General features: G+C 50.5%; 1 protein-coding gene across 1 annotated transcript; it reads right to left on the bottom strand.

Annotated features, from left to right (window-relative positions):
- Positions 1-4,767: 4,767 nt before the first annotated feature.
- Positions 4,768-10,186, bottom strand: LAG3 (lymphocyte activating 3). The gene is made up of 8 exons (XM_066569807.1): positions 10,132-10,186; positions 9,736-9,907; positions 9,314-9,540; positions 8,790-9,047; positions 8,325-8,618; positions 7,711-8,001; positions 7,327-7,442; positions 4,768-4,875 (listed from the first exon to the last, which is right to left on the bottom strand). Exons 1-8 carry the CDS (start codon positions 10,184-10,186, stop codon positions 4,768-4,770), a joined length of 1,521 nt encoding a protein of 506 aa, XP_066425904.1.
- Between the last annotated feature and the right edge of the window lie 2,739 nt (positions 10,187-12,925).

The raw sequence follows: 12,925 nt of genomic DNA, 5'->3' as shown, positions 1-12,925 counted from the left end.
TCACGGCACAGAATTTCTTCCTAATATCTCATTTGAGATTTTGAAGGGCTGGGGAGTGCCTGAGCACAGGGTCCTAACTGAGCTCCTGACAGCCCCCAAAACTCGTTAGGGAGTTTGCTGGTGTGTTCTCCTTGGTCCAAAACCTGTGTCATTTTACATACAATAAGGGCAATGCTGACCTGGTGACAAGAAAGAAGACACACAGTGCTTGTAAAAGAAAAGGAACCTCAGTAAGAATGAGAATTACCAAATGCAAAATCTGCCCTTGTGTGTGACTTCCTGCGTTTCTGGGCTCCAGGAGTGTCCTATGTCCTCCTGCCATGGGACCCTCTGAGACCCCTCTGTTCAGGTGGGAGTGACCCCCTTTTCAGAGCACGTCATATGACAGCTCTCGGAGGGAGAGGCATTGAACTGGCAGGCCAGAGGGACGGAAACCTAGGAGAGAAACTCTTGGGCATGATGGAATCCACAAGTATGAAAAGACTGTCCCAGATGCTTTGGAACTTAGTGGGAGGCCCAAGATGCACTACCCACAACAACAGCATTCCCGTAAGGAGCTTGGTTTGACAGTTTGGCCTTTAGAAGGCAAAAGTAAAACCCTACATATTTTGGCTTTATTCATCAGGGTTGAAACAACAGAAGCAGAGTAAGTCGTAGATTTTTTTGCAGGATTGGTGCTGATATTGTTCCAATAAATTTGCCAAGCAAATATAAAACTCAGTATGCCTTAGTAGCCTACATAATTTGATATCTGGTTTTAACATTTCATTGTTTTTAAAAGGCTGTGCAGAATGCACAAAGACCACAATAGATCTATTTTTCTTGTTGCTCTTTTGTCAGATTATGCTATTTGCTAGAATTTAGCCTCTCACTGTAAATCCCTCAGAAGTCTGGGTTGCAGAACATCTGGACCTAGTTATGATTTTTTCTAATGATGCTGATCTTTCTTACTGAAAAAAGATTAGTTTGGGATTAAAGGTTGTCTTCCAATTCCTTTTGGAGGAGTCCTACGCAAAGGAATTTGCATGTGTAACACTTTCTTTGCATTCCTTAAGGCCTCCTCTCTGCTAAAAGGGAATCCACTGGATTTCCTATGTTTTTTTAAAAGTTTCCATCCACTGTGCAATGAGTTTTTGTGGCAAGGTGTAGATAGTTGGGGAGCTACAGAGTTGGCTTCTGTGAGAAGCTGCCAGAATCTTCCCCCATGTCTGACACAGCCAATGCCAGCTGGCTCCAAGACACTGATGGCCAAGGCTGAGCCACCAGTGATGGTGGTAGAGCCTCTAGGACAACATGGTCAAGTGGGATGAAAAGAACATGAACAACTGCAGCCAGAGAGAGGAGTGAGAATATGTGGTAGGAACACTCCTGCAGACACCAAGGTTGGTGCAGGAGGTGCTCCAGGTGCCAGAGCACAGATTGCCCTGCAGACACCAAGGTTGGTGCAGAAGGAAAGGCAGGAGGTGCTCCAGGTGCCAGAACACAGATTCCCCTGCAGCCCATGGTGAGGCAGGACACTCCTGCAGCCCATGGAGGTCCATGGTGGAGCAGAGATGCACCTGCAGCCCATGGAGAACCTCAGGCTGAAGCAGGTGGATGCCTGATGGAGACTGTGACCCCATGGGAAGCCCACACCAGAGCAGAGTCTTGGCTGGACTTGTGGCCCTGTGGAGAGAGAAGCCCACACTGGAGCAGGGGAGAGTGAGGAGTCCTTCCTCTGAGAAGGAAGGAGTGCCAGAGATAACACCTGATGAAGTGATTGCAACCCCCATTGTCTGTCTCCCTGTGCTGCTGTGGGGAAGAAGGTACAGAAAATTGGGAGTGAAGTTAAGCCCTGGAAGAATGGAGTGGTGGGATGGAGGTCTTTTGAGTTTATTTTCTCAATATCCTGCTTGGATTTGATTTGATTTAATTGGTAATAAATTCAGATAATTTCCCCATGGTGAGTCTGTTTTGATGTGATGATAATCAGTGAGAGATCTCTCCCTGTCCTTATCTGGACCAATGAGCCTCTTGTTATACTTTCTGCCTCCCATCCAGTTAGAGAAAGGAGTGATGGACCCAGCCAGGGTCAAACGACCACATTCTGGTATGTTGAAAATATTTTTTTTTAATTTGAGTTTTGCACCTGTAGCTGCATCCTTATGGAAAAGCATCAGGTCTCTTTCTGTCATATGTCATTTGCTTTATTTCCTGTTTCTATTTATTGACACCACTTGAAACAGGTTTCCAGATTTGTTTGCTTTATTGTGCAGACTCTTGGTCCTTCCACCTCAACTCCACCGACTTGCCTTGTGCCATCTTGATTTGGAAATATTTTCCTATATATAGGAATGGTTTCTAGGAAGGAAAACTTAAACTGCATAAACACTTCCAGGCTTTTTCTCACTGTAACTGCACCATGTCAGGCATCTGCCCATCATGACAGGCACAGTGAACAGCTGGCTACAAGCTCAGTGTTGTTCCACTTCTTCCAGAGAGGCAGACAAAACACGGAAGGGCTGGATGGAAGTGATGCAGAGAAAGGCTCTGTGTCTCATGTAAACCAGCACTGCTCCCCTGCTGGGCTGCTGCCTCCTCTTCCAGAGCAAAGGGCCCGAGCAGAGCTGACCATGCACAGAGCTGGGCCTGCCCAAACTGTCAGAGAGAATGTCCCAAAATCTGGGATTTGTACCTGAAAGGCAGTGAGTCAGGAGGGGATGGGGAAATAACAAAAAAGGGGCTGTGATAAAATGTGGTAAAATAATGGCCATCCAAGGTAGGATAGATTTGGGAGTCCCTCTTTTCCCAGCCTTTGTGATGGGAGAAAAGAAAATGGTGAAAGTGGAAAGCTTTTAGTTCAAAATGGAGAGAGGAACCATTTTCACACAGTGAATAAGCAGATCTGAGGATGGATTGCCAGAGGAAGTCAGAGAGTAGAAGGAAACAGGGAGGTTTAAAGACAGACCAGGCACACATCTGAGCAATGAGAACATCCAGGCTGGTCACAGGCAGTGCTGAAAGTGGTACCCACAGGAGGAGAGAACATCCCATTGTGTGTGAGAAGAGAGAGCAAACAAACCACTGTCAGGCACTGAGAGAATATGATGTGATCCTGGTGGATATTGGATTGCCCCTCAGCCCCACAGGGGTTAACCAGCCTTTTCTCTACCTCCAAAGCAACTGGCAGACAGAGGTGATTGAGCTAGACAGATCACTCCCACCTGAAAAAAGAAATGGCAGCATTATCATTTGCCTAGGAAGATGCTGGTACCACGCTGGACTGTCTTGCCTTTTGTTGGTTCTGCTCCAGGGTCTGACTGAAATTGCATGGGATGGCTGAAGCAGACAAATCTAGCTCACAGCTCTGCTGCACTTCTCTAGCATTCAGTGGAGAAAGAGGTGTCATTTTCAGTAAAATACATGGATAGCTGAGTAGCTAAAGAGCTGAGGAGTCCAGACATGCTCCCTGGAGTGGGCTACTTGTGAGTAGCTACTTGGGGTGTTGCTGTGCTTCCTGAAGTCTAAGGACACCCGAGTGCATTCACTACCTGAGTGCCTGAACCTTTTGGGGAGGGAAGGTGGGACCCACACAGTAAGAAGGTCTATTCATGTGCCTGCTGAAATAATAAAAAGCTGTTCTGGCTGTGACGTTCCCTCAAGTCAAGAGAATCTTCCATCCTGAGCAGGGAGCAGCCTCAGCGTGGGGCCCATATGGGAGAAATCCCACGCGTGACTCTCATTATTAAGTGTTTCTTCTGGGGCTGCATTCAGTACCACAGTCCTCCATGGCTGCTCAGAGGGGACATGAAGAGCATTCTGTGACTGCATGAAACCTAAACACATTGAAGGTCTTGAGAGGTGGGGCCTGGCAGACTCATGCTTACATTGCTAAGTACGTCCTTAGAAGAGCCATAATGTCGCTTGTGGATCTTTCAGGAAAATGTGAGGACTAAAGGAATAAATGAATGAATGAACAAGGACAGTCAGATGGGAGAAAAAAAAAGAAAAGAAGGCTCTGAAATGCAGCAAAAAGGAAAGACTGAACCTGTGATTCTTCCTTCTCTAGTGGCATTTAATTTCCCCCTCCTCACTGTGAAAATGTCAGAAACGAACAGGAACTTCAGTAAAACAGAACTGAAAGAGAAAGAGAAGGCAGCAAAAGCCTTAGAAATGGCTTCACACAGGCAGAGGTACACCCAGCTCTGTCAAATAGGCACGTTCCTCCACAAGCACACACAGGGGTCAGTGGGCTTTTTCATCACATGAATTTATTTTAAGTTCTAAAATGATTTTCTAATAAGTTAAAATGCTCAAAATGTGCAACAGGGCAGTGAGCTGGGCAGTGCAGGGAGAGGGAGAGGAGAAGAGAGTCAGTATGGGGGGAAAACATTGTCAGACTGCAGGGGAGATGGATTCCAGCCATGTCCTCCATCCAGGTGTTCCACCAGAGAAAGCCTGAGAGAGAGGCCATGAAGGAGGGGCAAAGAGTGGGACAGACATGTGGCACTGAAGCAGGCAGTAGCTGCTGGCTCAAATACTCCCAACAGCTCCCAAGCATCTCTGCTGCTGGCCACCTGACTGCAGTGGTGAGTCTGCCTCGCCCTGGCTGCAGCTTCCAGCCCCTCTGCAGGTTCAGAGCTCCCAAGGTCCCCAGCATTGCTCATGCCATCCCTAGCCCCTCCTGCAGAGAGGGGTCTGCACGGTGCCCATCTCTCTCTCTCTCTCTGTGTGTGGCACACAGAGTTTCACCCTGCCATGCAGACCAGCCCCGATGCCCTGCGTCCATCAGCACTCCGTTTGCTGGATCTTCCCTTTCTGCTTTTCCTCCATGGGCTTCCATGGCACACTGGCTGCAAACATCCCTTCCAGTGCTGGGAAGGCAGGAGCCTGTGCCTGAAAGGGAAGCAAGAGGCTACATCAGACATGGGAGAGAGACTGAATGGCGCAGGTCTGGGCTTCTCCCTGCCATGGAAGACAATCCTACTGCTTGCAACCAGAAGGCTCCCATTCCCTGCCAGGGCCAGGGAAGGAGACACTCTCTGAGACATGCAATTCCTTCTGGGGAAGGCTGGCTCAGCACAATCCTCTGTGGTGTGATGGGCATAAGGAATAACAAAGACAGGACCTGGCTAAGGGAGAGCAATCACTGATCTGGGCAATGGTCAGGCCACTGTCAGGTTTGATGTATCTCAGATTGTACAACACCTTTTTGGAGAGGTAATAAAGGCATGAAGGCTTGTGCAAAATGAGATAAGAACAAATTAGAGAGAGAACCACTATCACAAGTGAAAAAGAGGTCGATCTCAGGGCTCCTGATAGCTGTATAGGGTTACACCAGTACAGCAAGAAGGATGAGATTAGTTAGAGAATGGCATGGTAGGTGTGATCTCAGCTAAGAGGAAGGGACTGGGGTTTGCTGACAGGTTTCTGCCAGACTGAAGGGAAATGAAAAGCACAAGTCTTCAAAGACCAGTCATTATTGGCACAGGGAGTGTGAAAGTGCTAATGAGTTAGGCAGCTGATAAAGTTGAGGAGCCTCATTTGGAAGAAAGAGGATGAGAATATCATGCAAGACAGATATTTTAGGAGAAGGCAGCACTAACCTGTGACAGGATCAATGAAATGCAACAGTACTGATCAGACATTGATAGGATCAGGGGATTGGAATGGGAATTCCTAATGTGTGGGCAACAGCCCATCGGGTGTGCACAATACACCTTGGGGAGCATCCAGTTTCCAACCAGGGCAGGAACAGCAAATGCAGTCTCAGAGGATGCCAGCAGAGAGAGAGAGAGAACCAGAGAAGAGCTGATATCTCTGCTCCAGGCACCACCTCATCTGCCCTCTGAGGGAGGGTGAGCCCGGCGGGGAGCCTGTGCAGGGAAGGGTGTGAATCACAGAACCAAAGGGTGGCTGGGGTCGGAAGGACCTTTGGAGATGATCCAGTCCTGCTAAAGCAGGGCCATCCAGAGCTGGCTGAGGAACACCCATGGATAGAGGAGCTCTGCTGCCACACGGGAGCCTGGCTTGCTCAGCACAGCAGGGCCATGGGGGCAGATGCAAATGCTTTGGGGCGCTGAATATCCTGGTGGGATGGGAGCTGTTTAAGCAAACAGCTAGACACCCATTTCCTGCTAGCTGAGGCTTTACAGGTGCACTGTCAAGGGGTTCCAGTCCAAGGTTTTGGGCCAGAAAGGTTGGTTCTGATCACCTTGCCCTGGACTTGCACACTTTAGAGAGTCTCACAGAAAGTGTAAATTTCTGCCTCATATTATCCTTTACCATCAGTGCTGATTAAGGATGGATGACAAAGAACCTGTCACGAGCTGCTCTTGCACTACCCACAGTGGTTTCTTTAAAATTTCCATCTTGCTTCTTTTGTGATGCTGCCTGCCTTCAGTCTCCAGCCACTGGGACTTGCTAAGACTTTTCATCAATTTTGTCACATCCCTCATGTTCAGCTCGAGGCAGTTTCAAGGCTCCCAGCTCTTTCACCAGGGTAAGCTCTTCCAAACTCATCTCACTCTCATCGCCCGGCCCCTTCCCCACCAGAATTGTCATCATGGGCCCTTTCCACGAGGCTAAGTAGGAGGCAGCTGCATTAGCTACTCCCTTGTCTGCAAAAGGAAACCCTGAAGGATGATTTTGCCACGTTATTAATTTGCAGAGCAATAATATGAAAACTTCAGAGAAACAGTCTGACTTGTTTGCACAGTTTTTTCCAGTGACGTGCTGGGGAGGGATTAGTCCTGGTCTGGTCTTGGGGGATCATAGAGGGAAGGTACAAGGCAGAGTTTTCAGAGGACAAGATACTGGAAGAAGCTGAGCAAATGAAGGGCATTAAGTTGCAGGAAGCTGAGAGCTGAGGTGTGAGGGCTGAGCCAGAAACAGCAGCCCTGCATCAATACCTGTGTCTGGGCACCAGCAGGCATTGGTACAGAACAGGAGATGGTTACATTAAGGCATCCAGCTAAGGAATGAGAGAGAGGACATCTACAAAAGCCTGGCAACTGACCCTCCTCTACTACAGCATGGCTTGATCTCTGGGGGAATAAACATGAGGCTTTTCAAAGCTTAGGAGGTTTTCTTCCTTCTCTGAGGTGTCTGAGCTGCCCCTAAGGAATGCTGTGGTTAGCCAAACCTGCCAATGCCCAGGTACAATGTGCCAATGCCACAGCTTTCCCAGTGTGTCCATGAACCATCAGCAGGCTCCTCCAGCCCCACATCTCCTCTGGCCACTGCGTCCCCAGAACCTTTCACTGCTGTCTCTGGAGTAATCTAGGGAAGGTCAAATAAGGGTGGATGTACAGGAGAGATAACAGAAGTGGGGTGATGGACACTTACCCTTTTTTGTAGGGTCAGAGCCACAACACATACGGCAAGCAGGAAGAGGAGGGTGAGTGTGAGCCCAAATGTAATCTGCCCACTAAAGATGGAGGGAGCGCTGGAGACCTGGGCACCTGTGAGGAGGAATCACAGTCAGGAAGGAAGGGATGGTTGATTTTGCACCAAGGAAGGGGTGGGACTGCACAGCAACAGGCAAAATATGAAAGAGGTAGGTGGGGAACTGGAAGGAGCAGCATGAAGAACTGGTGAAAGATAAGAAGATGGGATCCAAGTGGTCCAAGGGGAGAAGGACAGGATGAGGTTGAGAGAGGAAAGGGCACCAGAGAGCTAAGCAGGGTGAGGAGAAGAAGAGGTTGTTTGCAGAGCCATGGGGGACAGTACCTGTGATCTGCAGGTCATACTCCACTGCTCCCAGTCTGCCTTCTGGGCCATACACGCTGCATTCCCAGGTGCCCATGTCCTTTTGTGACACTTGGGGTATTTCCAAGGTCGGTCCCATCCGGGAGCTGTGGCCCTCCAAGCCACGCGGAGTAGCCACAGCCAGCTTGCTCTTAGTGGGGGCTGAGTCAAGGTGTGTCCACTGGAAACGCTCATGTCCCTGCGAGTGCATGAGGCTGCAGATGAGCAGCAAACGATTCCCCTCAGAAACTGGTCCTTGGATGCTCGGAGTCACTGTGGCAAAGGGAAAAAAGCAACCTCAGGAAAGCCTACAGGCATGTCCACATCTCTTCCTCGTCCATTCTTCTGCTATTACATCTTTTCTTTATTACTTCCTCTAAATGATTTTCTTTGTCTTTCTCATTCTTAAGAGGAATAATCAAGTCACCCAGGAAAGCCCCCCATTCCAGCAGAGTCCAATGCAGTGCAGTGCCCTGAACAGAAATCTTGCTTCCTGCCCCCAGGGTGGGAACCCATGACCAGGAGCTACCCATGCTCATTGCACAGACATGTGGGGATGTTTGTCTGCAGTGAGGGACCCCAGTCTCTCCTCTCACCTGTAAGCACGGCCAAGGTCACGTCCCTGCTGATTGTCCCGTGTCCCACCGAGACAGCGCAGCGGTACTGCCCTGCATCTCCCGGCCCCACCACGGGGAGATGCAGGGGGAAGCTTCTGCTGCTCAGGTTCTGGGAGATGCCCCTGTCTTCCAAATGTCCTCCTGCAAGATGGCTCCAGTGGGCTGCCACCACCCTCATCCCAAAGGCCCTGGGAAGGTAGCTCAGACTGCACGGTAGATCAGCTGCAGACCCAGCTGCTGCATAGACCACAGGGTTGGTTGGGCCATCAAAACCTGAGCCAGGGAAAGAAGGCAATGTGGGGTGGTGCCTGGAAAGAGCTCCTCAGGGAGGTGACTAACCTGGGAAGTGAGGAAAGGTGGGAGCTGGGGCCATGGGGGTTAGTCAGTCACATCAAAGGGATCAGGTTAGGGATTCTGGGGTATCAACACACAGGCTGAGCTCACCTAGAATTTGCAGGTTGAAGGTGGCAGAAATGATCTCTTTATCAGAGTACCGAAGCTGGCAGCGCCAGGAGCCCGCATCGCTCATGGCTGGATGGAGGATGGAGAGAGTCCCAGACAAGGAGCAGAAGGTCCTGGAGATGGGGCCCAGGTGCTCCTCGTGGAACCAGCATGTCTCCACAAGGCTGGCCTGGTGGCTGGAGTTGCAGCTCATCAAGAGCAGTTCACTTTCTATCACAGGGTTGGGTGGATTGAGGGTCACTGCAAAAAGAAGGGTTTGGGTTGGGGGTGAGCTAAGGTCGTAGGGGAGCCACCAAAGTAGCCCTTTGTGTCTGTGCTGCCCTAACTTTATCCCTTTGGCAGCTCTCCCTGCAGAGCTGAGGGCAGACAGCACCAAACTGCACTTTCCAGAGGGTGCTGCCTGTGCCAAACACGGCCCTGCCAAACACAGCATCCCCACCCTATCCACCTTTACAACCTCCCCTGCCCTAAAATCACCGTTCCCCGGGTTTTCCATCCTCTCATACCTGTGATCACCCCCAGCTCCACGTGGCAGCTGTGCACCTCTGTCCTGTATTTCACCTGTGCCTCGTAGAGCCCCACGTCCTCGCTCCGGACGGGGACAATCCGCAGGGAGAAGTTGCCATTGCGTAAGGCGGAGTCCTGGAGCGACACCCGGGGCTTCATGCGCTGGGCTGTCTTCTGCAGGCCCGAGTAGCCAACCTCCAGCACCACGTGGGGCTCCTGGTGCACGCTGCAAGCAGGACAAGGGAGCAGCTCATGCCAGAGGCAAACATGAGATCAAGGGAGGGGGCAGGTAGAAGGGAATATGGGGAAGGAAGGAATATGGGCAAGGAGGGAATATGGGAAAGGAGAAAAGGGGCTCAAAGAGCCTCCAGCCCCCCCATTCCCCCAGAAGGACCTCGTGTCTCTTGTGGCCCTGGCATACCTTCCCCCATGCCTCTTCCACAGCACAGATATCTTGTCAGGCAGCTGCTTTGAGCTCTCCCTTGTCTTTCTGGGGCTCAAGTGGCAGGGCAGCACAGCTGAACTCCCCTCTCTGACCCACACTTTCTGCTCCCTGCTTCTCCCCTCCGATAATCCTGGTAGGATGTGGCCAGCTGTAACAAGATGGAGAGTTGAGCAGAGAGTGGGATTCAGTATTATCCCACTCTGGGGTGGGGATGCCATCTTTTCCAGGCTGGGTTAGGATACAGCATGATATCTGGCCACCTTCTGTGGAGTTGGAAGGGCAGAAATTTTCCCTTCCAGCCTTTGCAGAGATCAAGTAACACTCAGATTTCTGAGCTACTCTTCCCTCCCCAATATTTTCAGCCCCTCTTACCAGTGAAAGGCAGCAGAGTGAAGATGAGGAACAGCAGCAGAGACACCAGCCTCATGGTGGCATCCAGGAGGGGGGCTGCTTCTCACTCAGCTCTGTGCTTAAGGAGGTCCAAAGCTTGAAGAAATCAGCAAAGATGAGGCATGGGCAAAGAAGGTTGTCAGAAAGGGTGGGTGAGCATAGGGGTCAGTGGGATGTGCTTGCTCTCATGCTCTCTCTCCCCCTCTGATCAAAGCATTTCCCTCAATGCCTTTATAGTGCAGGTGGGCAGCGAGTTTCCTCGTATCACTGAGAGGATGCGTCACGACCAAGAAAGCAGCAGGAGCCCGGGGCACGTGAGGGCAGAGAGGGAGGGACCAGAGACACTGCTCTAAGCATCTTTTAGTGGAAATTCTTTGGGTCGCTGTTGTTTTTCTTACACGTTTCGCTTCTATATAGCCAGTGGAAAAAGTGTAGAAGACACTTCCCAGCAAGTACCCTTCATGTTTTTCTTTCATCTCTTGCCTTTTTTGGTTTGATCTTCCCGTCTCTTACAGATTCTCTCTTAATTCTTTCAGGGCTTTTGAGAACATGGTCGTCTTTTTTACTGCTGTTCTTTCTTTTGTTGGTTTTCTTATTATTATAAAATTTTTTTCCTCCTTCTTTAATCTTTCCAATGTGCTGACTTCTTGGCTTTTTCTCATTGGTCAGCTCACAGGCAGCATGAGGAAAGGCTAATGCTCCATGCTAAGCTCCAACAAGGATATATGTGACCCATCAATCTAGAGTCCAGGGATAGCATGGGACACACCTGAGGTAGTCCAAGGAGACAGAGGGGAGCATCCAGAGGGAAAAAATAAGCACTGAAAAGATGAGCTGCATGCTGTGGCACTCTGAGGAGTGTGAGGAAGGAAGCTTCTTGCTCCAGCAGCTTTGGGGGAAACCCACTCGAGCTCATGTGCTGAGGGGGCTCATCCTGGCCCCGACGCAGCTGCTGACCTTTGCACAGGCCAATACATTTCCATCCACGTGCCTCATCCTGGGCCCCCTTTTTGCCTCAGAGAACCCCCATTGTTGTGGTTCACAGTTTCCAGCTACCCACTGGCTCTGACTCTTTCAGATTATCAGCCCTTTGTGATGAGTGTCAGACAGCCAAGCCCCTCAGTGGCTCATCCACCAAGGGCTTGGGCTTTTTCTGAAGCTGAGGGAAGGGAGGTGACTCATAGTGGCTGCTCTTGACTGTAGAAGGAATTCTTATTTGCTCTCTGGTTTTCCTCAGCTGTGTGGTGGAGGTGGAGGATAAAAGAGAGCCAGTGCTTTGCTTCCCCTCAGCAGAGCTCTGTTGTAGGGACAGCTCTCAGGTCTTTCATCCCACGTGGCTCCTGAGCCTCCTGAGTAGTGGGACTGGTGTTCAGGTGTGGCCTTACGTGCCTCCATGGCCCTGAGGGCAGCTCTGCAGTGGCCCTTCATGCCCTCTTGTGTGACACTGCCCAGGGGATTGCATGAGAGAAGAGGAGACAAGTGAAGATGGGGGAGAACTTGTGACAGTTGTCAGGAGGTGTTTTTTCCTCCTGTTCAAGAAAAACAGTTTGTGGTGACCAGTTCAGGCAGAAAACATCAAGTTCTCTTTCCCTTGAATCAGCAGTGCAAGAATGGTGTGAGTGTGTGGGTGCAGACGAGAGAGAGAGAAATTGAGAGGGGGGGCGGGGGGGAGCTGAACTGTGGTGGGGAGACACGTAGGGCTCCACAGTCCAGCAGCCTCTGCTCCCCTTCTCCTGGCTTTTTTCAGGGGACACACCAAGCTCACTGCTCTCCCCTTCACTTCAGCCCTCCCTGCACTCGTAGCCTTGGCACCCTAGCACTGTCCCACTCTCGCCCCCCAGACCATCCTTAGTGAAATCTATACTCTGGGAAAAGCTTGTCTCTTGTAAAGACCAGCAAAGGAGAGGATGTGCTTCCATCCTGAGAGGTGGTCCCAAGGGACTGATGGACAGCCCTGGAAAATGATGGGCATTGCCTGGCACTGGGGGGACATCTGTGGCTCATTGTGCTGAGTGAGCACGTTGTGAAATGAAGGTTTTGGAGGCACTTTTTTACTCAGCACCAGGCTATCTTTAGCAGACACACGGTGACGACGTTTCTGCCTAACGACCCACTTTAAATGCTGACTCCTCGAGTGGCATTTTCGTCATCTCCCAGAACAGGACCCCGGCGCAGAGATAACAGTGACCGGAGGAACATCAGCATGGGAACCTCTTCCCAGAAGTGCCCGTGGGGGTCCCCTGGGCAGAGAGGCTGCCAGGCACCTGTGGGACTCTGCAGAGCCATGGGAAATGACAGGCAGGCTACACAGGAGTGCCAGGAGCAGGGGGACGGGAGCCCAGCGCACCAAATGCTCCTTTAGGAGCAGTGCCAGGTGTTAGGAGCTCCAGCCAGGTGCGCCCAGAGCAGATCTTGGAGTTTTAGCTGGTCAGAGTGACCCTGAGATGGGTTAGAAAGTCTCTTTTCCCAGCCTGGCAGTCAGAGTCAGAACTCTTCATTTCTCATTCTCAAGGTTGTTTATTGTATCTTATCTATAAAATTCTTTCTCCTGGTCTGCCGAGGTCTGCTCAGCAGGACAGACAAAAGGCACTCTGCCTGCCCCAGGGCAGTGCTATCTTTTTATACTAAAAACTACATGTACACTATTTACAATTACTTTCCAATACCTATCAACCATGCTAGACAGTGAGCTTCTACTCTAAACCAATCTAAAAGTGCCAACATCACAGCAGAAGATGGAAGCCAAGAAGAAGGAGAAAGGCTGGACACTCCCAGA

This window comes from Molothrus aeneus, chromosome 2, assembly GCF_037042795.1.
Source record: "Molothrus aeneus isolate 106 chromosome 2, BPBGC_Maene_1.0, whole genome shotgun sequence".
Taxonomy (NCBI): domain Eukaryota; kingdom Metazoa; phylum Chordata; class Aves; order Passeriformes; family Icteridae; genus Molothrus; species Molothrus aeneus.
This window is presented reverse-complemented; position numbering and strand designations above follow the sequence as displayed.

Bases quoted from the DNA above. Each gene is read 5' to 3' on its own strand.
- LAG3 (XM_066569807.1), bottom strand. From the start codon at position 10,186: ATGAGGCTGGTGTCTCTGCTGCTGTTCCTCATCTTCACTCTGCTGCCT. The intron at 7,443-7,710 runs GTACTGTCCCCC...TCCTCCTCACAG, and splicing joins GTATGACCTGCAGATCACAG to GTGCCCAGGTCTCCAGCGCT. The intron at 4,876-7,326 runs GTAAGTGTCCAT...CTTCCCTTTCAG, and splicing joins CTCTGACCCTACAAAAAAGG to GCACAGGCTCCTGCCTTCCC.